At 40.4% G+C, this 19394-nt stretch overlaps 1 protein-coding gene and 1 pseudogene across 8 annotated transcripts in view; one reads left to right on the top strand and one right to left on the bottom strand.

The window, feature by feature from the left end:
- Nucleotides 1–9441, top strand: part of LOC103735445 — a 74543-nt pseudogene extending 65102 nt beyond the window's left edge.
- A 2076-nt stretch (nucleotides 9442–11517) lies between these two features.
- The window catches only part of Mettl4 (methyltransferase like 4), a 31541-nt gene continuing 23664 nt past the window's right edge, over nucleotides 11518–19394 (bottom strand). For 4 of the 8 annotated variants that reach the window (XM_029564269.1, XM_029564268.1, XM_029564271.1 and 1 more), the window contains exons 7-10: nucleotides 19138–19244; nucleotides 18650–18741; nucleotides 12604–12630; nucleotides 11807–12140 (exon numbers count right to left, since the gene is read on the bottom strand). In XM_029564269.1, coding sequence (XP_029420129.1) covers nucleotides 11833–12140; nucleotides 12604–12630; nucleotides 18650–18741; nucleotides 19138–19244 — 534 coding nt within the window. In that variant the 3' untranslated portion in view covers nucleotides 11807–11832. Of the gene's footprint in view, nucleotides 11704–11806; nucleotides 12141–12189; nucleotides 12631–18649; nucleotides 18742–19137; nucleotides 19245–19394 lie in introns of those variants that run through there. The other 4 variants (XM_029564272.1, XM_029564273.1, XM_008834609.3 and 1 more) reach the window with 4 other exon arrangements.

A 19394-nucleotide genomic window follows, 5' to 3' on the forward strand; every position in this document is an offset into this window, starting at 1 on the left:
AAAAAAAAAAAGATAAGCCATACAGCAAAAAGAAAGCTAGAGTCTAAGGTATCTCATAAACTGAGACATAAAAAAATCCTCAATGAGGGACTGCCAAGACAGCTAGATGGGTAAAGACTTGCCAACAAGCCTCATGACCTGAGTTGAGTTTGATCCCTGGGACTTACATGGTAGAAAGGAAAAACCGACTCCCACAAATTGCCCTCTGACTTCCACACATGTACGGAGGTTCATGTGCACACACGCATATACACACTAAACAAACAAATAATTGTAACAAAAATTTCAATCCTCAACAAAAAGGGAACACTTATACACTGTTGGTGGGAGTGTAGACTATTAGAAATCAGTCTGGTGGTTTCTCAAAAAAACTAGAGCTGCCATATAACCCAGCTATACCACTGCTGCATATATTCAACAAACTTTATATCTTACAAGAAAAATACTTCCACATCCATGTTTACTGCTGTTCTAATCACAATAGCTATGAAATGGAATCAACTTACATGTCCATCAATAGATGAACAGATAAAGAAAACATGGTACATACACACAATGGGATATTCCTCAGGTGTAAAGAAAAATGAAATCATGAAATTTGCAGGTAAATGGATGGAACTGGAAAAAAAATGATACTGAATGAGAAATCTCAGGCCCAGAAAGACAAACGGCATGTGTCTCATACACAGATCCTAGCTTCAACTCTTTCATTTGGGTGTTTAATGTGGAGCACAATTGGAAGCCAGGAAAATAGAAAGGAGCTTTTGGGGGGCACATTAAGGGTGGGGAAATAGTAGATTATAGGTAAACTCAAAGTAGAGAGGTGGAACATTGGGAGCAGAAAAAACTTCAGCAAGGAGGGACGTGGGAATATGGGGGAAGTTAAGGGGGGAGAGGGAGGCCTAACACAAAAGAAGGAGGTCTAAAAAGCCATATGAAAGCTTACAATCTCAGAGCCCAACTTTAAAATATTGGAGAGATAGAAAGATGTGTGAAATGAAAGAAGGGGGCACACTAGGAGTTAAAGGGTTAAGTGGGAAGAGGGGAGATTGGAGGAGGGCAGTGGGTGGGTTAGCAAAAACTGAGGAAAAGGCCTTATGGAAATCCCCTAGTTAATAAGCCAATTTCAAAATACAAGTTTAAAAAAAATAGAATTCAAAGCCGGGCATGGTGGCTCACACCTTTAGTCTCAGCACTGGGAAGGCAGAGGTACGCATATCTCTGTGAGTTTAAGGCCAGCCTGGTCTACATAGCGAGTTCCAGGCCAGCAGGGGCTACAGAGAGAGCCTTTCGGAAAAAGAAAAAAAAAAAAAAAAAGAGTTCAAACATAATTGCCTTACATGGGTGGACAATGTCACTTCCAGAATGAATGGATTAATGAAATATTTAAATGAAAATCACAGTAAAGGCATTGGATACCTCCTTATGAGCTACTGGTCAGAGAGGCCCCAGAGGTCTCCAAAACACCACAGGCTACTATCATTGCCCCTGGTTACCCACCATAACTACATTTGAGACCCTACTGCCGAAGACACCATACACTGACTGCAAGGCATAGAAAAATCCATCTCAAACTGACCAGGAAGCTTCCTCCTAGCTGACTAGTTCTCATAGTGCTGAAAGGTGCTATGCAGGATGCTGGAGAAGGAAAGACATTGATGCATGCAGCAATTCCAACCTCCTGGGCAAGATATGCCCACTTGTGCAATAGTGTTATGGGGTAACTAAACATTTCCTTATTGAATGTGAGGCCTGCTCACAGGAGGTAATTTCATACTTGGTACAGTAATCTCAGTCAAGAGCCCATGCAATGGAGGTCATGAGAACTCAGGTAGAACTTACTATTGTTATCTTGTTAAGTGATCGTGCTGCCAAACTACCTTCTAAATATTTATGTTTAGGGGCTGGAGAGATGGTTCAGTGGTTAAGAACACAGGTTGTTCTTGCAGAAGACCCAGGTTCGAATCCCAGCACCCACATGGCAGCTAACAAGTGTCCTAACTCCAGTTCCAGGGGATCCAACAGCCTCTTCTGTCCTCCATGGGCACTGCATGACACAGGTGCACTCAACTACACACAGGCAATACACGCATACACATAAAAATAAAATATTTTAAATATTTATGTTTATATTCACAGTCCAGAACTGCTTTTAATCTTGGTCAGAGAAGCTTTTCTTTTAATTGAATTTTTTGCATTTTTATACAATATATTATGATAGTACTAGATCTTCTCCCATATCCGCTCCTCTCCTTACTACCCTCCAAATTTAATGTACTCTATTATATATAGACAGAGACAAAGAGACAGAGACAGAGACATAGAAAGGGAGAGAATGACTTTATAGAGCCTATAGAGTTTGTGTCTCCAAATGTCCTTCAGTGTGAAGAAATCCTCTGGCGTCTGCTTAACCTACCAAGAGTCACATCCTCGAAAGAGACTGACTCTCCCCTTCTCAGCAACAATCAATTGCTAATAGTTCTTCGAGTGGGGTTGGGGTTTCTTACCTACTTCCAAATATCTGTGCTGGGATTTTGTCTGATTTAAGCTTGCATGGGACTTGTGCACGCTGTCACCATTGCTGTGAGTTCCTAAGAGTAACTGACCAGCTGTCTGAAAAACTGTTTCCTTGTGGTCATCCACCACTCTGGCTCTTACAATCTTTCCACCGGCTCTTCTACAATGATCCCTAAGCCTTGGAAGGCAGAAGTTTGATATATATGTCCTATTCAAGGATAAACACTCTGCAGTCTCTTGTTCTCTGTACATTGGCCAGTTGTGGGTTTCTGTGTTAATCACCATCTGCTATATAAGGAAGCTTCTCTGGTGAGAGTTAAGAGATGCTTTAATCTATGGGTATAACAGTAAGTCATTAGGAGCCAGTGTGATATTATAACTGTTTGGTAGAAAACTAGTATTCGGCAGAGAAGCTTCTTTTTGCAGTGAGCAGGAGTCAATGGAGACATAACTGATCCAAGAGCTGAGAATAAGAGGCAGAGTGCTGAGCCCTAAATAAGACATCCATATTAAGTCCACCACCACCAAGGCTCACTCAGGAAACATCATGGAAGAGGAGGCAGAAAGAATGTAAGAGCTGGAGGATGGGGAGGAGTGCTGTGAAATGCTGTCTCTGGACATGACTTGGATATTGCACTCATGAACTCACAGTGCTGTGGTTACCCAAGCAAGACCCACATGAGATCAAGCCAGCCAAAATCCCAGCACAGATGGACTAGATGATCCCCAGGTGGTACCTCTGACTGAGGAGCTATTACTGCCAGTGGATAGTTGCTGGGGTGAGGGACTCATTCTTTTTTAAGAATGTGGGCAGTGGTAGGTTTCCCATGCTCCGGTGGATGAGCCCATAGCCATGTACATATGGGAAACACTAACTTGTCTCAGTGGGTTATCAAAAAAACAGACATGAAGTTAGGAGATGGGCTTGTTGAGAGGGGAAGTTGGAGGGGGAAATGAGGGGTATATATGATCACATTTCATTGTGTACATATATGAAACTCTAAAAAATAAAAAAAATTAAATTACAACAAAATATTAGCAAATGAAATCTAAGAACATGCTTAAAGTGATTATTTGGGTGGACTCAAATTTAATTAGAAAATTCACTAAAAGTAGTGAATTTTTTTTTCAGAGTAGCATCAGAGAGATTAACAGTGAGGAGAGAGCCTCATGGTACAGACCTATAATCTTCGCTACTCTGTCAGCTGAGGCAGGAGGATTCCAAGTTCAGGCCTGCCTGGGCAACTCAGTAAGATCTAGTCTCAAATTTAAAGAAAAAAGAAATTGGCTCAGTGCCTAGCATATGTCCTGAGTTCAATCCTCAGTACTACTACCCACCCTCCAAAAAACTGAGAAGGACTATTATGCCTTTGAAGATGGAGGGCCTTGGGCAAGGATTAGACAGCCGCCTAGGGGCACCTCAGAGACTCCCAGGCAACAGCCAAGGTGACATCCAGCAAGGAACAGTGCTGAACTCTGCTTAACCAGAGTGTGCTGCCTTATGACCTGAAAAAAAAAACAAAAAACTGAGCTGATAATGGGTGTTAAGTCATTATGGTTGTGGTAATTTGTTATATCAGCAAAAGGAAACTACTCCCTCAGTGGCTCATCCACACAATCAAATACTGTTCAGCAGGCAACAAAACAGAAGAATCTCAAAGTAATTACAGTGACTTGAAAAAAAGACCCCAAAATGGATGTGTTGCATGACTCCATCGTTGCAAAACTCTTTAAAATGTACAAACAGAAAGCAGATTGGTGACTGCCTAAGGATGAAGTGGGAATGGTTAGGGAGAGATGGGTTATAAGGGGCCAAGAGAAAATTTGGGATAGTGATAATTGTTTATTATCGTGTTTGAGATGGGGATTTCATGGGTATACACTTAAGTTAAAACTCAATAAACCATGCATTTTAAATACTGTAATTTATTTTAAACAGAGAATGCGGAGAAACAAGTCTTTAATCTCTAATTTTATTAAATTGACAAAACCATGTACATTAAAAACATCTAAATTTCTGAGAAAATAATATTTTAAAGTTTACAATCAAGAGGGTAGAATCATTCTTTTGTAACTCTTCTGAACCAGCACATTTTAGCTGCCTATTTTCTCATAATGACATTATACTACCTTGAGGTAAAAAATAAACCAAAATTTAATTGAGACAGTTCCGGCTCCCCCTGTCCCATGTTGCTTGGTGATCCCTCACAGTCGCTTCTCTAAGCTTCTGCCTTGCCAGCCCTGTGCTCCAAAGCTCTGCTTGGCTATGTGCTACAGTCTGCTGTGCTCTACTAACTTCCTGCAGGAGTCCTGTCTAGTCAATTAAATCCAAAGATACTTCAAGGCCAAAAGTCAGCTCATTCAGTCAGTCAAGTATGTGGTATGAGAGAGGAAAAAAAACAATTTCCCCTCTGTCTTTCTAAGTTCCTGGCTGGGGCCTCTGTAATAAAAGACAGATTAACAAGACAAAAATAAACATAAGTTTATTAACGTGTATTTCAAATGTACATGGGAGCTACCCAAGGAATGAGTAATTCCCGAAGAGGTGGCTTAGCAATCTGGTTTATAATAGCATCTTCAACAGAGAATAAGAAATAGAGAAATGGTGAGACAACAGAAAAAGAGCAAAGTCTCCCACCCAGGGCACACGGGCAGCAGATACTAATGGTCAGCCTTCCTCTGGTGCTGTTTCCAGGCTGATAAGGAGGAGAGTCCCCTCAGGTTGGGGCTTAACTTCAGTCTTTCCTGGTAGAGAAGGGAGTAGGGTTGTTTTTTGCAAACTTATGTTCTGCTTTTTTAATAATAAGGGAGGGCAGGGAACTTTTATTTCAGTTTCTCAGAATTCAGCTTAAAATCATCCTCATTCCAAAGCATATTTGGAGTGGCAGATTCCGCTACCCTCCCTTAGTATGAGAAGCTAATGAAAACTGGTCCTACTTCACATCATCTGTTGAACGGAAGGATAAAGAGATAATCTGGGCTGAGCCACACCAGAAGGTTCAAGAGGAGCCCAACCGCAGCCTGACCCAGCAGTGTCTCTGGTAGAAGCCTGGGCCAATGCTCAGGTTTCCCCCTCCATCTCACAACATTGTTCACCAACAAAAATACCACTTCAGCAGGGCGTGGTGGTGCACACCTTTAATCCCAGCACTTTGGAGGCAGAGGCAGGTGGATCTCTGTGAGTTCAAAGCCAGCCTGGTACATATAGTGAGTTCCAGGCCAGCTGCTACAGGGAAACTCAAAAAGTCTCAAAAAGACAAAAAAAAAAAAAAACCACTTAATCCAATGCACATCTTAACAGACTCAAGAACAAATGCAAAGACAGCTAGAATTGAGGCAATACAAAGTAGGTAGACACTAATGTGGAGCTGGGGAAAGGACCAGATGTTAAAAAGGAGAAAAAGCAGAAAAACTTCAATTACCTTGGCCCTATGAAGTGTCCTGTTGATACTGTCAAAGTTATAAATAACAACTTGGAAAGTCAGATCCAAGCTGCTAACAGTGCTAGGAAACTGTTTTCCAGCAGGAAACAGCACCCCATAGACAATATACTTTGCAGAGTCTGATTCCAAGAATTGCATCTGTATCCATTCACTTTCTCATTGCTGTGACAAAACACCTGACTTAAAGAAAGAAAGCCCTATTTAGCTCATAGTTTTTGGAAGTTTCAGTTTATTACAGTGGGGAAGGCATAGCCGAACCGTGCAGCTTATGTCACAGGGGCCAAAAAGCAGAAGTATGCTTGTGCTAGCATGCTTTCTCCCTTTTCCCCTTTTGTTCCACCTTGGTCCCAATGTAGAGGATGGAGCCACCCACATTTAGGAAGCTCCTCCTTGGTTAATACTCTCTGAAACACTGTCAGGCACACAGAGTCTCCTAGGCACCTCTCAATCCAGTAAAGTTGATAAGCAAAAGTTAACTACCACAATATCCAGATTGTAGATCTCATTGTAATCTGTTCAGTTTGACTCTGAACAGGCACTGACATAGCTTCTGGGGCATCAGACCAGACCAAGGCTGTGGTAGACAGAAGTGCTTTCCCAGCATTCATTGCGAACAAGCTGTATGTAATCTGGGAAGCACCACAGGCGATGGGTCCATTTTCTGAGACTGGGTTATCAAGTACCGTGCCACTAACCCACTATTGGCTCTTCCTGTAGCCCCTGATGTCTATCATTTTTAGCATGTGGTTACTTAGGTAATGTTACCTGGATGTCTTCAAACCTCCCTTTCTCTTTTGACAAGAATTCTGCACCTTGGTTAGATGGTCCTGATGCATGCACTAAAATGGTTACAAAAACAGCTGTGCCTCATCTCGAGAAGATCCTAGGTGCTCCTGAACTGCCAATTGTGCCTCAGCACTAAGTGCCATAGGGAACACTGTCGTCAAAACAGATGAACAGTTGTGAAAGATGGAGGAACACTTGAACTTCCCGAACTGCAAGCTAACGGCAGAACTGACATTCAGGACAGCACACTACAGCTGGCCATCAGGACCAGATCAGGAAGCTCTGAGTCCTGGATTATCCCCATTGTTCTTTGTCATTCCACAGCAAACTTCAAAAACACAAAACAAAGCTATATGGGTTGTAACCAAACATACAAGTGGTGGAATATTTAAACAGATTATATACCCCATTAGTTGTGATATAATGGAACCATGGATGAGTCTCTTACCAGCTACAGGTCTGAATACTGTGTTTTGCCTTGATGGTACTGGCTAAAAACAATTTCCATACAGCAAAACACCATTCACTTACCTGAGCTGTCATTACAAGGTTGCCCCACTATGAGTTACTGGATAATTAGACCCATGACTAACCCGAAAGAGCAGATGAACAGGGTTCCTGTGTTCTCCACTCCTAGACATTCATTTGTTACTATATGGGTTCAAGAATTTGGACTGCTATTAAAAAACAATCCAGCTTCCACTCAAGTTCAGACACTCTAGGTTAGCTCTAAGAATACTCAAGGTGGAAAGGCCGGCTCTAGCGCTCATGGTAGTTCTGACTTACAAAGCTGGAGCAGAATGATCAATAGAGCTGTAATTAAGAACCCCCTGTAGAGTTTTCGGTTGATCCATACATCTAAACACTGATAATAAGAGGGCAGAAGTCATTTAAACCTGTATTTAGGTTATATAAGCTCCCCTTTTCAATTACCTGAACTCATTCTTTTATTTTCATTTTAATGTTATTGAGTTTTTGTGTATTTCATATAATACATCTTAATCAAATTTAGACCCCTGACTCCCTTCCCAGCCCCTCATTGCCCACTCACCAGATTTCAGGTATTCTGTCATATATGTTTTTAAAAAGAAAATCCTAGGCTCCCAAGTCTTACTTCTTCAAGTTTACTACCCTAGAGACAACTTTTTTTTTTGAGACAGGCTGCCCTCCAAATTCTAGAAAGAATTTTTAGGATCACAGTAGGTGAGGTTTTTCTACCACTATCGCTCAAATGAAGATTATAATAATTTCAAGGGCCCGCCCCTTCTTTGAAGATGTTACCATCTCACTTCACCTGTCAGTTCATGGATGACTGTTCTGTCACACCCCGAGAAGCCCAGAGCACTGCCTGCACAGTTCTTTGATTACAGTCATCTCACTTTATCCTTAGGGCATGTTTATGAAGGTGTAGCTATGAAAAGGGAACAGGTCTTCAGGCTAACTGATGTGGCTAGTAACCAAGACTGGAAATCTGTTCCGATTCCTCACTGAAGGTATTTTATGTTACATCATTTGCTAATGAAGCGGAGATTTTAATAAGTCTCATTAGCTACTAATAAAGGGTCATTGTGTGGCCTGGAGTGTTTAACTGCATATGCAATCACTGAAACTGTTCTCGATAAACCATACCATTAATCTTCAGTTGACACTTTTTAAAGAGATTTTAGTGGCGAGTTGACAGCCTGAGAGCAGTTAGAATCCAATGAGATGCTAAACTTTTGATTAAACCATTATCATTTTTAACTTGAGGTTATATTCACCTACTCAACTACATTTTAAAGAAGTGCTTCTATGAAACACTCACCTGAATGAGATAAAGTGGAACAAAGGTAAATACAAGAAGCTGGAGAAGAAGCTCACAGAAGAGAGAAGGATGGAAAACCAGTGCACTGTAGCGCGAGCATCTACAGCACAGGGATTACAGAAGATCTGGAGTCCAAGCGTGAGAAGACAGATGTCATTACCAAGACCGCCTCATGGTCTGAAATGGGAGGATATCGCTGTAAAGCTGGCTACTGGGTGGTGAAGGACTCCATCAATTTCCTGGATCACATTAATGGAAAGAAATGTAAGTGAAACCTGGGTATGTCTATGCATGTGGAACATTCCTTTCTGGATCAGGTGAACAAATGTTTTGAAGTCAACAAGATGATGGAGGAGAAACAGAAAGATTGCGATTCTGGGGAAAGGATGAAGGAGCTCAGAGAAGAAGAGGAAAAGGCTAAGGCATACAAGAAACAAAAACAGGAGGTCCGAAGACAGCTTGACATTTAGGATGAGATGGCAGCTGTGATGGGCTTCTCTGGCTTTGGTTCCACCAAGAAGAGATACTGAGGCTTTCAGTTTGCCTAACTTTGGCCTATGCCAGACCTAACTTTGTGTATTGTTGGTGTGTGGGGGGGGGTGTCATTTCTTCTTTGGGGACTGTTAAAGGGCAGGACTACAGGGTGAGTGTTTGTGATTTCCCTGTACGTTGGGAGAGGGCACAGGGTGAAGAGGTAATGCTGTGGCATATTCCTTCAGCCTCAGTACATCACTGGAATCCCAGTGATGGGACCTCTGTTCATCTGTGTTCCCAATAAAGAAAGACCTCCCTCTTTGAGGCTGCTTTCCCCAAATCCCCCCTCATCTTTCCCTCTTCATCTAGCCAACCTCTTGTCTGAGCATCCTCTTTTTTCCAGTGTTCTGTTTTGGTTTCCATTTTGACTCTTGCTCGTTGTGCAACAGAAGGGGTCTCTGGATCCTCAGTATACAGATGACGGCACAGCCTTGACCACCGCCTCCCATCCCACCCAACAGTTCTCGTCCACTTATAAATGCATGTGTACTTCTGCCTGGGTCAATGGTATGTGAGGATATGTGTGCATGATCTGTCACAAAGAGGGAACCTGAGCTAGCCTCTCAAAGCACTGCTGTCTGGGCCAATGTTCTTGATCTCCTCAGCACGTAACAGGCAATTAGATGGGATGAGTGTTTGGTGCGGCTTGTGTCTGGAGAGGTTTTTAACATCGTTCTCCAGATGTTGGGTGTTTCACTTTACTGAGGATTTCTCTATTTTGTCTTTCCTGTGTGCAGGTTCTTGGAAGAACCTGTTTGAAACAACAAAACCACCCTAAAACCAAACAAACTCACTCTGAGAGACTATTGTTCTCAGAGGATGTTCAACATGTATAATAAATAATACTGACTGGACCTGTTCCACATTTGTTGGGAACATTTCCATATTTTTTCCCATGTGTTGACTATTGATGTTCTTTCTTCCTACACTAAAGAGTTCCATTTTTGGAGGGGGGGGGTTGGTCTTTTTGAGACAAAGTTTCCCTGTAGCCGCAGCTGGCCTGGATTCGCTAATGGAGACCAGGCTGGCCTTGAACTCACAGAGATCCGCCTGCCTCTGCCTCCCGAGTGCTGGGATTAAAGGTGTGTGCCACCATGCCCGGCTGAGTTCCATATTTAAAAAAGGGAAGAAATGTGATCCATAGCAATAAATTACCAAAAAAAATTAGACAGAAATTCTATCATGCAGTAATGCTCAAAGGATGTAGCTAATATTCAACTTCCCATAAGTTCTTGAATTACAGTCCAAATTATAATAAAGAGCTTTTAAGGTTGATGGTGAGAAATACACAAGGGATTGCCGCATCAGCTGCTTAAACTCTTACAAGCACCATTCTAGTGCCTTGCGTCACTCAATCCTCGTAACTACACTATGAGGTAACAATACTGTTCATAGCTACAGATGAGGAAACCGAGGCCTAACTTGCCCAAGGCCAAACGTCAATTGGTATTCAAACCTAGTCAAGTTGGCCTCAGACAGTGCTGAATGTGATACTCCGAAATGACTGCTTTATATACAAAATACAGCTGACTACAATGATCAGAGAATTTTAAAAACTAAGTGAAATTTGATTAGAAGACACAAATAAGGGGAGGGATGAAGACAGGAAAATGAGTGAGAAAAAGGATCTAAGATGGGCATGGTGACACACACTTACAATATCAACACCTTGAAGCAAAGCCAGGACTGCCACAAGTTACAAACACCCAGAGTACAGTGAGACCCTGCTTCAAAAAAATACCAACAAACAACAGCAAGGGAAGATAACTGTCAGTAAAAGGGCTTGTCTTGAAGGCATAGGACCTGAGTCCCATCCTCCTAAACTCACATAAAAAATGCTGGGCATGATGGCATACATTTGTAATCCCAGCACTGGGGAGGCAGGAACAGGCAGAGCCCCGGAGCTTGCTGGCCAGTCAGCCTAGCCTACTTGGCAAGTTCCAGGCCTGTGAGAGACCCTGTCCGACTCAAGAAAAGAAGGATAACTGATAAACAAAATCCAAGGTTGTCCTCCAGCCTCCACATGTGCATACGCAAAGAGAGAGACAGACATAGACACAGAAACACAGAGACACAGAGAGACCTACTTCCCAAAACATGGTTAACTGTTTTACTGGACCCCAAAGGTGAGAATCAAGAGAAAGGTCAGGAGAGCCAAGGATAAGATGTTAAGAAGTGTGTCTTCAAAGTTTCTTGAGTTAGCAGGAAGGCTTTCTTTGTGTGGTTGGCTTAGGACCCACTGAGAATCCAGGCACCCACTAAATCCAAAATCAAACAAAACTCCAGAGCTGCAGAATGCAATGAACCACTTCGGAGATCCTTAGTCATTTGCTCAGTTTTGAGTGTTTACACAGAATATGGTTCTGGAATAGAAGGGTGCTCGGCATCATTACCGTGGTAGTGAGCTGAGTATGTTTGCAAAACTCAATGAACTGAAGCTGAAAACTGGATGATTTTATTATATATATAAAAAAAAACAAGCTTTTAAGAAGGTAACCCATGATATAATCAACATACTTTTCAAAGAATCCTTTCAATCAAAACATTTAGTCTGGAGATACAGCTCAGTGGTAGAGCATTTGCCTGCCATGAGTGAGGCACTGAGCTCAAGCCTCAGCACTGCAAAACAAAAGAAAACTGTGTAAAATAAAAAAATTTGTACAAAATCTATAATTTAAATACTTTTTTCACAAATTTTAAATAGTGTTTACTTTTTGACAACTTTTAAGAAATATCTTTCATCATCTTCTAGAAATACGCAAAACAGAGAAGTGTTTGAAAGTAACCCCGAATGCAATTAAAACTCTCCCAAACTGTTGTGCACTCCATACACACACTGGTGTGGTAGCTGGCAGACCTCAGATCTTTTTCCAGAACTGACACTATACCTGGGGCTGCAAAATCAGGCCACAGAGGCCCAAGTAGACAACACAAACAATCAGCACAGAGGGAGCTGTTCCATGGCAAAGTGTCGAGCCAGTGCCCCTCCCAGGTGAGCCACCAGGTCCTGCGAGTTGTGCCAACAAAGAACTGGGGCTTCGGTGGAACCCGAGCTTCTGATGTTTAAAGAAAGGTAAAGAACTACATTTAGGGGGAATTTCTTGATTTTTTTTTTTTTAACAATGCCCTATTTGCCAAGTTAATACCTAGGGTCCACAGTGCATGCTTTCTGAATTCACTCAGTAGCATCATCTGACCTCTGTGCAAACTGCTTAGCTGTTTAATTATAGAGAATTTATAATAATGTGGGATATTAGTGCAACTGAAGTAAAATTCATCTCAAAATTGCACAACAGATAGTCTTTACTTAAAAGCCATTTCTAAGCATACTGACTGGTGGTAAAAGGAAAAATGAGCTGAAATAAAGGGATCCAGAGTGAAGAAACCACTGTTCTTATAGTCAGTGTCCAGACGTCAAAGCACTAAAATAATCCACGTGCTGAAACTTGAGGACTTCGTTACCCCAGCTCGTCCAACCTGGCTGTAAACTTCTAGCAAACAATTCCAAACATTTCCCACCTGGCTTGATGTAGTCTTTTAGAACTTCTGTCCAAAAAAAAAGAGAAAACAAAAACACAAAAATTAATGTTAAAAAAAATCAATTTCCTTTTAGCAGGGAAGAGTAGAAGAGGAAAGCTATTTCAATTTTCAAAAAAATAGCAAATTAGTATCAAGCATTTCATCACAGGCTTTGCCATGGATAGAAACACAGAAATAAGTACCTGTGAGCATGGCACAACGCCATCAGAACTGACCAGGCCTGATTTACTGGTCTCCATTTGCAGATGAGAAATATGGGTTTTTTTTAACACCCACGTAGGTGACTTTCCAATTTTCCAATACTGCTGACACTTCTCCTGAGAATTCTTTTTTTTTTTTTTTTTTTTGGTCTTTTTGAGACAGGAAGTCCCTGTAGCCCCAGCTGTCCTGGATTCACTATGGAGACCAGGCTGGCCTTGAACTCACAGAGATCCGCCTGCCTCTGCCTCCTGAGTGCTGGGATTAAAGGTGTGCACCACGACACCCGGCCAAGAATTAATTTATTTTTTTAATAAATGTAATCCATGCATTTAAAATAACCTTTAGAAACACTCTGAAGATGATCTATTTTTAAAATGAAGATAAAACAAATGTGGCTGTAGCACACACTGTAGGGAAGAAACTGTAAGGAAAGGGTCAGCTACAGAAAAATTCCTACTGGTGCTCCAGCTCCAGAGCTGTAACGTCCCGGTACTAAGACTATCCTCTCACTTTCAGACTAGAGTTCTTCTTTGCCTCAAATCTCACCACACTATTTGCACAGCTAAGCAGTCCTTATTTAATATATTAACTACTGTGCTGAAAATTGCACTTTGTCAGGGAAAAGGTAGTTAACTGTTGGTTAAATAACTGGGGTCTGCACTGCCTGAAAGAAAGGAAGATACAGAAGCTTTTGTAAAGCATACGCTCACTTAGAGGACAAATATTTAAATCATTTTTTTTCTTTTATGTGTATGAGTGTATTGCCTGCATGTAAGTGAGTGTACCCGTGTCGTGCAATGCCACGGAGGTCAGAAGAGGGCTTCGGATTCCCCTAACCTTGATCATGCTGCTGGTTGCTTTACTAACCACATAACAGAAATTAAGCATAATAATAATCATAATCATAATCATAATCATAATAATTCAGAGTAGAAAGTACTTCATCAGGCAAAATACAGTTCATAATTAGGTTGGCCTTAAAAGAAATAATTTCCCTCTAAAAAATGATGAGGCTTCTTCTAGATTTTTCCTTCTCTTCTTCCCTCCTCCCTCCCTCCTTTCTTTCTCCTTCCCTTTTGGAACTGGGGATCAAACCCAAGGCTTTGTAAATGTGAGGCAAGTACCCTACCACTGAGCTACACCCTCAGTCCCATGGTTTCTTCAGGAATAATTAGAAGGTCTAAATAATAATTATAAAGTTTAAAAGACAATACAGCAAATATTTTGGGTTTCAGAATGTTCTTTGTCCAAAAGTAATGTCGTACTTATGAAAAATCAAAGAGGAGACCAGGTGTGGTGGCGCTCACCTTTAACCCCAGCACTCAGAAGGCAGAGGCAGGCAGATCTCTGAGAGATGGAGGCCAGCCTGGTTTAGATTGTAAGTTAGTGAGTTCCAGACCAGCTGGGGCTACAAAGAGACCCTTATCTTAAAAAAAAAAAAAAAAATCAGATAGGAATTAAAAGGTTTTATTGTCTACAATTCAACTAACTCAAATTTGAACTTTGATAACTTTCTAGAAGAGATGACATAAACACTTCTATGTAATTAAACACCAGAAAACTTGAAGGAGAAAAATTTCCCCACAGACAAAAGCCTTAAACCACCTTTCCATTTTCTTCTATGAATTCAGTACCTTATCAGTCTGATTTCACTGCCAATGTGACCTAAGATTCAACAACACAAGACTTTGTTTTTGCTTAGGCTGCTCAGTCTTTGGCACAGAGGTGCTAGCATCTCTGATTTGGAAATGTAAAATAGAATCAGCCAATCAAGAATGTTTACTATCCTAAGGCCGGTGTGGTGGCTGCATGCCTTTGATCCCAGCACTTGGGAGGCAGAGGCAGGCGGATCTCTGTGAGTTCAAGGCCAGCCTAGTCTAAATAGTGAGTTCCAGGCCAGCTAGGGCTACAAAGAGACCAAAAAAAAAAAAAGAAAAAAAAAAGAACGTTTACTCTGAGCACCATGAAAATCAGGGCCACAGAAACAGAACACCCATGTTTTATAGCAGTCCACAGTCCAATGGAAACCCATGGCCAGGAACTTAAGAATGGAAAACCACAACCAACCTAACCTTATCAAGCTGGGATTATAATCCCAAACTAGGGTGCTTGCCTAGCATTTGCAAGGCCAAAGATCTGGATGCCCATTAATTAACTTACTACCATCCTACTTTCTCAGTGTTATAAATTTTTATACATTTTCCTTTCTAATTGCAAAAAGGAAAATCAGATGTTAACTACATCTGTTTTATTGCAAAATAAGGCCAAAACAATTTAAAGGCAAATTAATGGAAATGTAATATTCTTATTAATTTTAATATAGATTTGAAAATAAACGCAGCTTGGGCACGGTGAGATACATCTGCAATCCCAGCACTATGGAGGCTACAGCAGGAAGATCCTGAACTTGAAGTCATTCTGGCCTACACAGTAAAACCCTACCTCAATAAAAAAACAAGTAAAATTTTTGAAGTGCAAATACAAAAATTTGAGCATGAGTTTGGCACACATATACTTAGACAACTATGTAATGTATGTTATATGAGGAAGGATATTCATGGCCACGCAGGCCTGCTGCTCTGGACACATGCACAGGACATACACAGGAGGGGCCCAAATCAATGTATGCACTTTAGCTTTTTTGTTTTTCTTTTTGGTCTTTTTGAGACAGGGTCTCCCTGTAGCCCCAGGTGGCCTGGAGCTCTCTATGTAGACCAGGCTGGCCTCAAACTCACAGAGATCAGCTTGCCTCTGCCTCCCAAGTGCTGGGATTAAAGGCATGCACCACCCAGCCCGGTTTCAGTGAACCTACTTTAACAAGCTCTGCTTCACCCCTCAGAAACAGAGAGCAAAGTAACAAAAAGAAATGGACATTTTTCTAAGGTAAAATATGAAAGCCAAAATTTTGGTTTAAGTATTTTTATGTTATAACTTCCTTGCCTCAAATCCTAAAATTTAAGAATATACATTTATAAGGGCTAGGAAGACAGCTCAGTAGTTGACAGCCTGTACACCAAGTGCCATACATTGGTTTCAATCCCCAGCACCTCCCCCCCAAATTAACTATTTATAATGTTAGGTTGTAAGTCACTATCAATTGTTTATCTTTCAACCTGTAGGAGGAAACTTAATAAATGCACCATTTTGAAATATAATATGTGGCCAATATATATTTGCTTTTTGTTTTTTTGACATTTTACAAAAGAAATAAAAAATTAAACTTTTATTATTTAAATGTTTCTAGAAGCAAGAGAGAATATTTCATTCCTTGAGCATACATAAAACAGCTTAAGAACATTTACAGGAAAAATTTCTATGCACTATGTACAGAATTTGTATCATACACATCCTTAGAGTTATGACTTTAGTACAGAATATGCCACAACAATCCGGAAGAAATCTGCTTTACAGTGGTATAACTTGCACCACTCTATACCTAAAATACATACATTAACATGAACGAAAAAGCAAAGTGTAACAAATATTTCTCGTATATCACTACTTAACCAAAGCGTAAAGATTAACAAATGTTGAGTCGTTCAGATGTTCCTCCAAAGCACAATTTTTGTTTTAAATGTTTTCAATCTTAAAATGTGTCTGTGCTGCCCTCTACTGGTAACACGGCAGACTGCACTTTTCAGACAAGACTTCAGGGCAAGACTAATTTTTATTCTAGCTTTAAATCTTTTCTCTTAATTTTTAAATAGAATTTAATTATATTTTTAATAAAATGAAAACCAATTTAACCATTATTTGTGAATAAAAGATTTGGAGTTAGTTTGGAGTCTTTTTTAAATTTTTTATTCTATTTTATGGCTATGACTGTTATGCCTGCTGTATTTGAGTGCACTCTAGTCATGCAGAGCCCATGGAGGACAGAAGAGGGCATCAGATTCCCTGGAACTGGAGCTACAGATGGTTGTTAGCTGCCATGAGAGTGCTGGGATTTGAACCCAGGTCTTCTGCAAGAGCAATCACCGCTTTTAACTGCTGAGCCACCTTTCCAGCCCCAGTTTTGGGGTTTTAAGTATAAACCCTAAAATAAATGCTTATAAACTAAGCTTTTGTACTTACCCAATGATAAACAAAGTTCAAGTAAGAATACATATTAAATTTCTTCAAAGTATAAGTGATGTCAAATATAATTTGTTTCTCAGAAAACAGTATAATTCGCTTTTCGTCCAAGTCATAATGCACTGGAGTTTGTTTATGTAGTGTAAGGGATTCACTGAGAATCCCTCTAAGCCAAAGAATAGACAAAGACATCTAAATATTTCTCAAATTAAAGAATATCATAAGGATTCCTTTGCAAAATGATTTAAGAAAACAGAAATCCTGAGTATTTTGATTTTTTTGGTGGTGTCTGTGTTATGTGTCTGTAATGCCCGCACAGCGTGTGGGTGCATGGATGGTCACGCAGGGGGGAGGGGGCAGAGCAGCTGTCTGCTTTCATCAGTCTCTGTCATATCCCCTTGAGGGGCGGGTCTCTCACTGACCTGGAAGCTGACCATTCTGGCTAACCTGACTCCAGTGACGTCTCCACAATGCACCTGTCTCTGTCCCCAACACTAGGGTTACAAACTCATGCAGCCATACCTGGCTTTTTACATGAGTGTTGGGGACTTGAACTCAGGTCCTCAAACTTTCAGACCAAGCACTCTTACCCACTGAGCCAGCTCCCCTGAGTTCATTTCCTTATTTCCTTTTCGTAGCTCATGAACTATCCCATATTCTACAAAAATAAGATGGCAAGCTCTCCATAGTTTTTTTGTGTGGCAGCTTACAGAAGTTGTGTTTTGTTTGGGTTTGGTCATATCTTCATTTTTTTTTTCTTTTTTTTTTTTGATCTCTTTGAGACAGGGTCTCCCTGTAGCTCTAGCTAGCCTGGATTCGCTATGGAGACCAGGCTGGCCTCAAACTCACAGAAATTCACTTGCCTCTGCCTCCCAAGTGCTGGGATTAAAGGCATGCACCACCACGCCCAGCATCGTATCTTCATTTTTAAGTAGTAACCATCAAATCAATAAAATATTTTCCTGAAGAAGTTCTCTCAAAAATAAACCTTGAATATCAAATTCAGACTCTCAAGGACTTCCATGACTAAGTTAAATTCTCACTTGAAAAAAATTAGCATTTATTGAACTTGTATGACATGCTACAGAATTTAAAATATACTATAACCAATCCTTACCACTTGGAGGTACAAGATATCATTGTTCTCTTTTTAAATGAGGACAGCAAGGTTAAAAAAAGATTCAAGTGACTTGCCCAAGCAGCAGAACCAGGATTCAAACATGTGTTAGTCCTTCTCCAAGGCCAACACTTCCCACCAGTCCCAGCTGCTTGGTTTCTCTGATGATGAACCTGACACGGAAGCACTAAGAGAGCAGGAACCTTCCCAATGCTTCAGAAAAGCAACACTGCCTTCAGAAAACACAAAACCGAGAATGTCTACCATACATCAAGGGAATTCTAAACATCACTCTTCCCACAGCTATTCTGGGTTCCTGGTCTTGGAGTCCTAAAACCTGGGGGTAAAATAGAACCCTTTGCTGAACTTCATCCTCTGACGCCTATCAGCCTTGTGTGTCATGGCCACCACTGAAGGAGAAACAGACACTAAGGAGAACCTGAGAAATGGCACAAGAAAAGCTCTGTGCAGAAAACTCATCTGTGCTCTAGCTCTGCTATGAATTCCACTCCACTATTTTAGAGTAGTAAAACAGCACATATCTAATTTAAAGACCGACAGACCCTTCAAATACTAGATTCAATCCTTTCAATTTTTTTCAAAAAGCAAAACAACTGTTTTATAGAAACATACCAGCAAGTGGAGGCTTATGTGAGTGAAGGACACAGGGCACGCTGACAACTAATCTGTGATCTGGAATGGGGAGCACTTTTACACCTGCGGTCCTAATCAAAACAAAACATGATAATAAATCACTGTTTGAAGGATAGTTTTTTAATTATATAATTACGATTATATATTACGATTATATATATACGATTTTTCCCCTTTCAAATAGCACCTGATTCTATTAAAAAAATAAACTTAAGGATATACTCAATGAAGGAAATCAATAATTTAAAATTTCAGACATTTCTTAAAATTCATTTTCCAGAATAACAATTATACATTTGGTAAACAAAAGGTAATAAAATCTCATGTGTCAAACAACTTATACCTCTGGGACATTTTCAGATTCTCAAAAAATGTAAAAATTGAAAAAAATCAATGATCACTGTATTATTTTTAAAAGTCTAAAAGTTAGCATATTCATATAATTTTGGAAAAATCACTTTTCTTACCTTAACAGTAAAGCAGTTTTTTCTCGAACTCTCCCTAGTACAAGACATTCATAAGGCTTTTTATGTGGGGAATCTAATGGGAACACAAATTCTCCTGAATTTGTGATCTGACAGAAAGAAACCAAGAAAAAAAAATTATTTTTTCCCATTACTATACAGTTTCCACCAAGAAAGAAAGAAAGAAAGAAAGAAAGAAAGAAAGAAAGAAAGAAAGAAAGAAAGAAAGAAAGAAAGAAAGAAAGAAAGAAAGAAGGAAG

Source organism: Nannospalax galili, unplaced genomic scaffold (genome assembly GCF_000622305.1).
Source record: "Nannospalax galili isolate Female #2095 unplaced genomic scaffold, S.galili_v1.0 scaffold155, whole genome shotgun sequence".
Taxonomy (NCBI): domain Eukaryota; kingdom Metazoa; phylum Chordata; class Mammalia; order Rodentia; family Spalacidae; genus Nannospalax; species Nannospalax galili.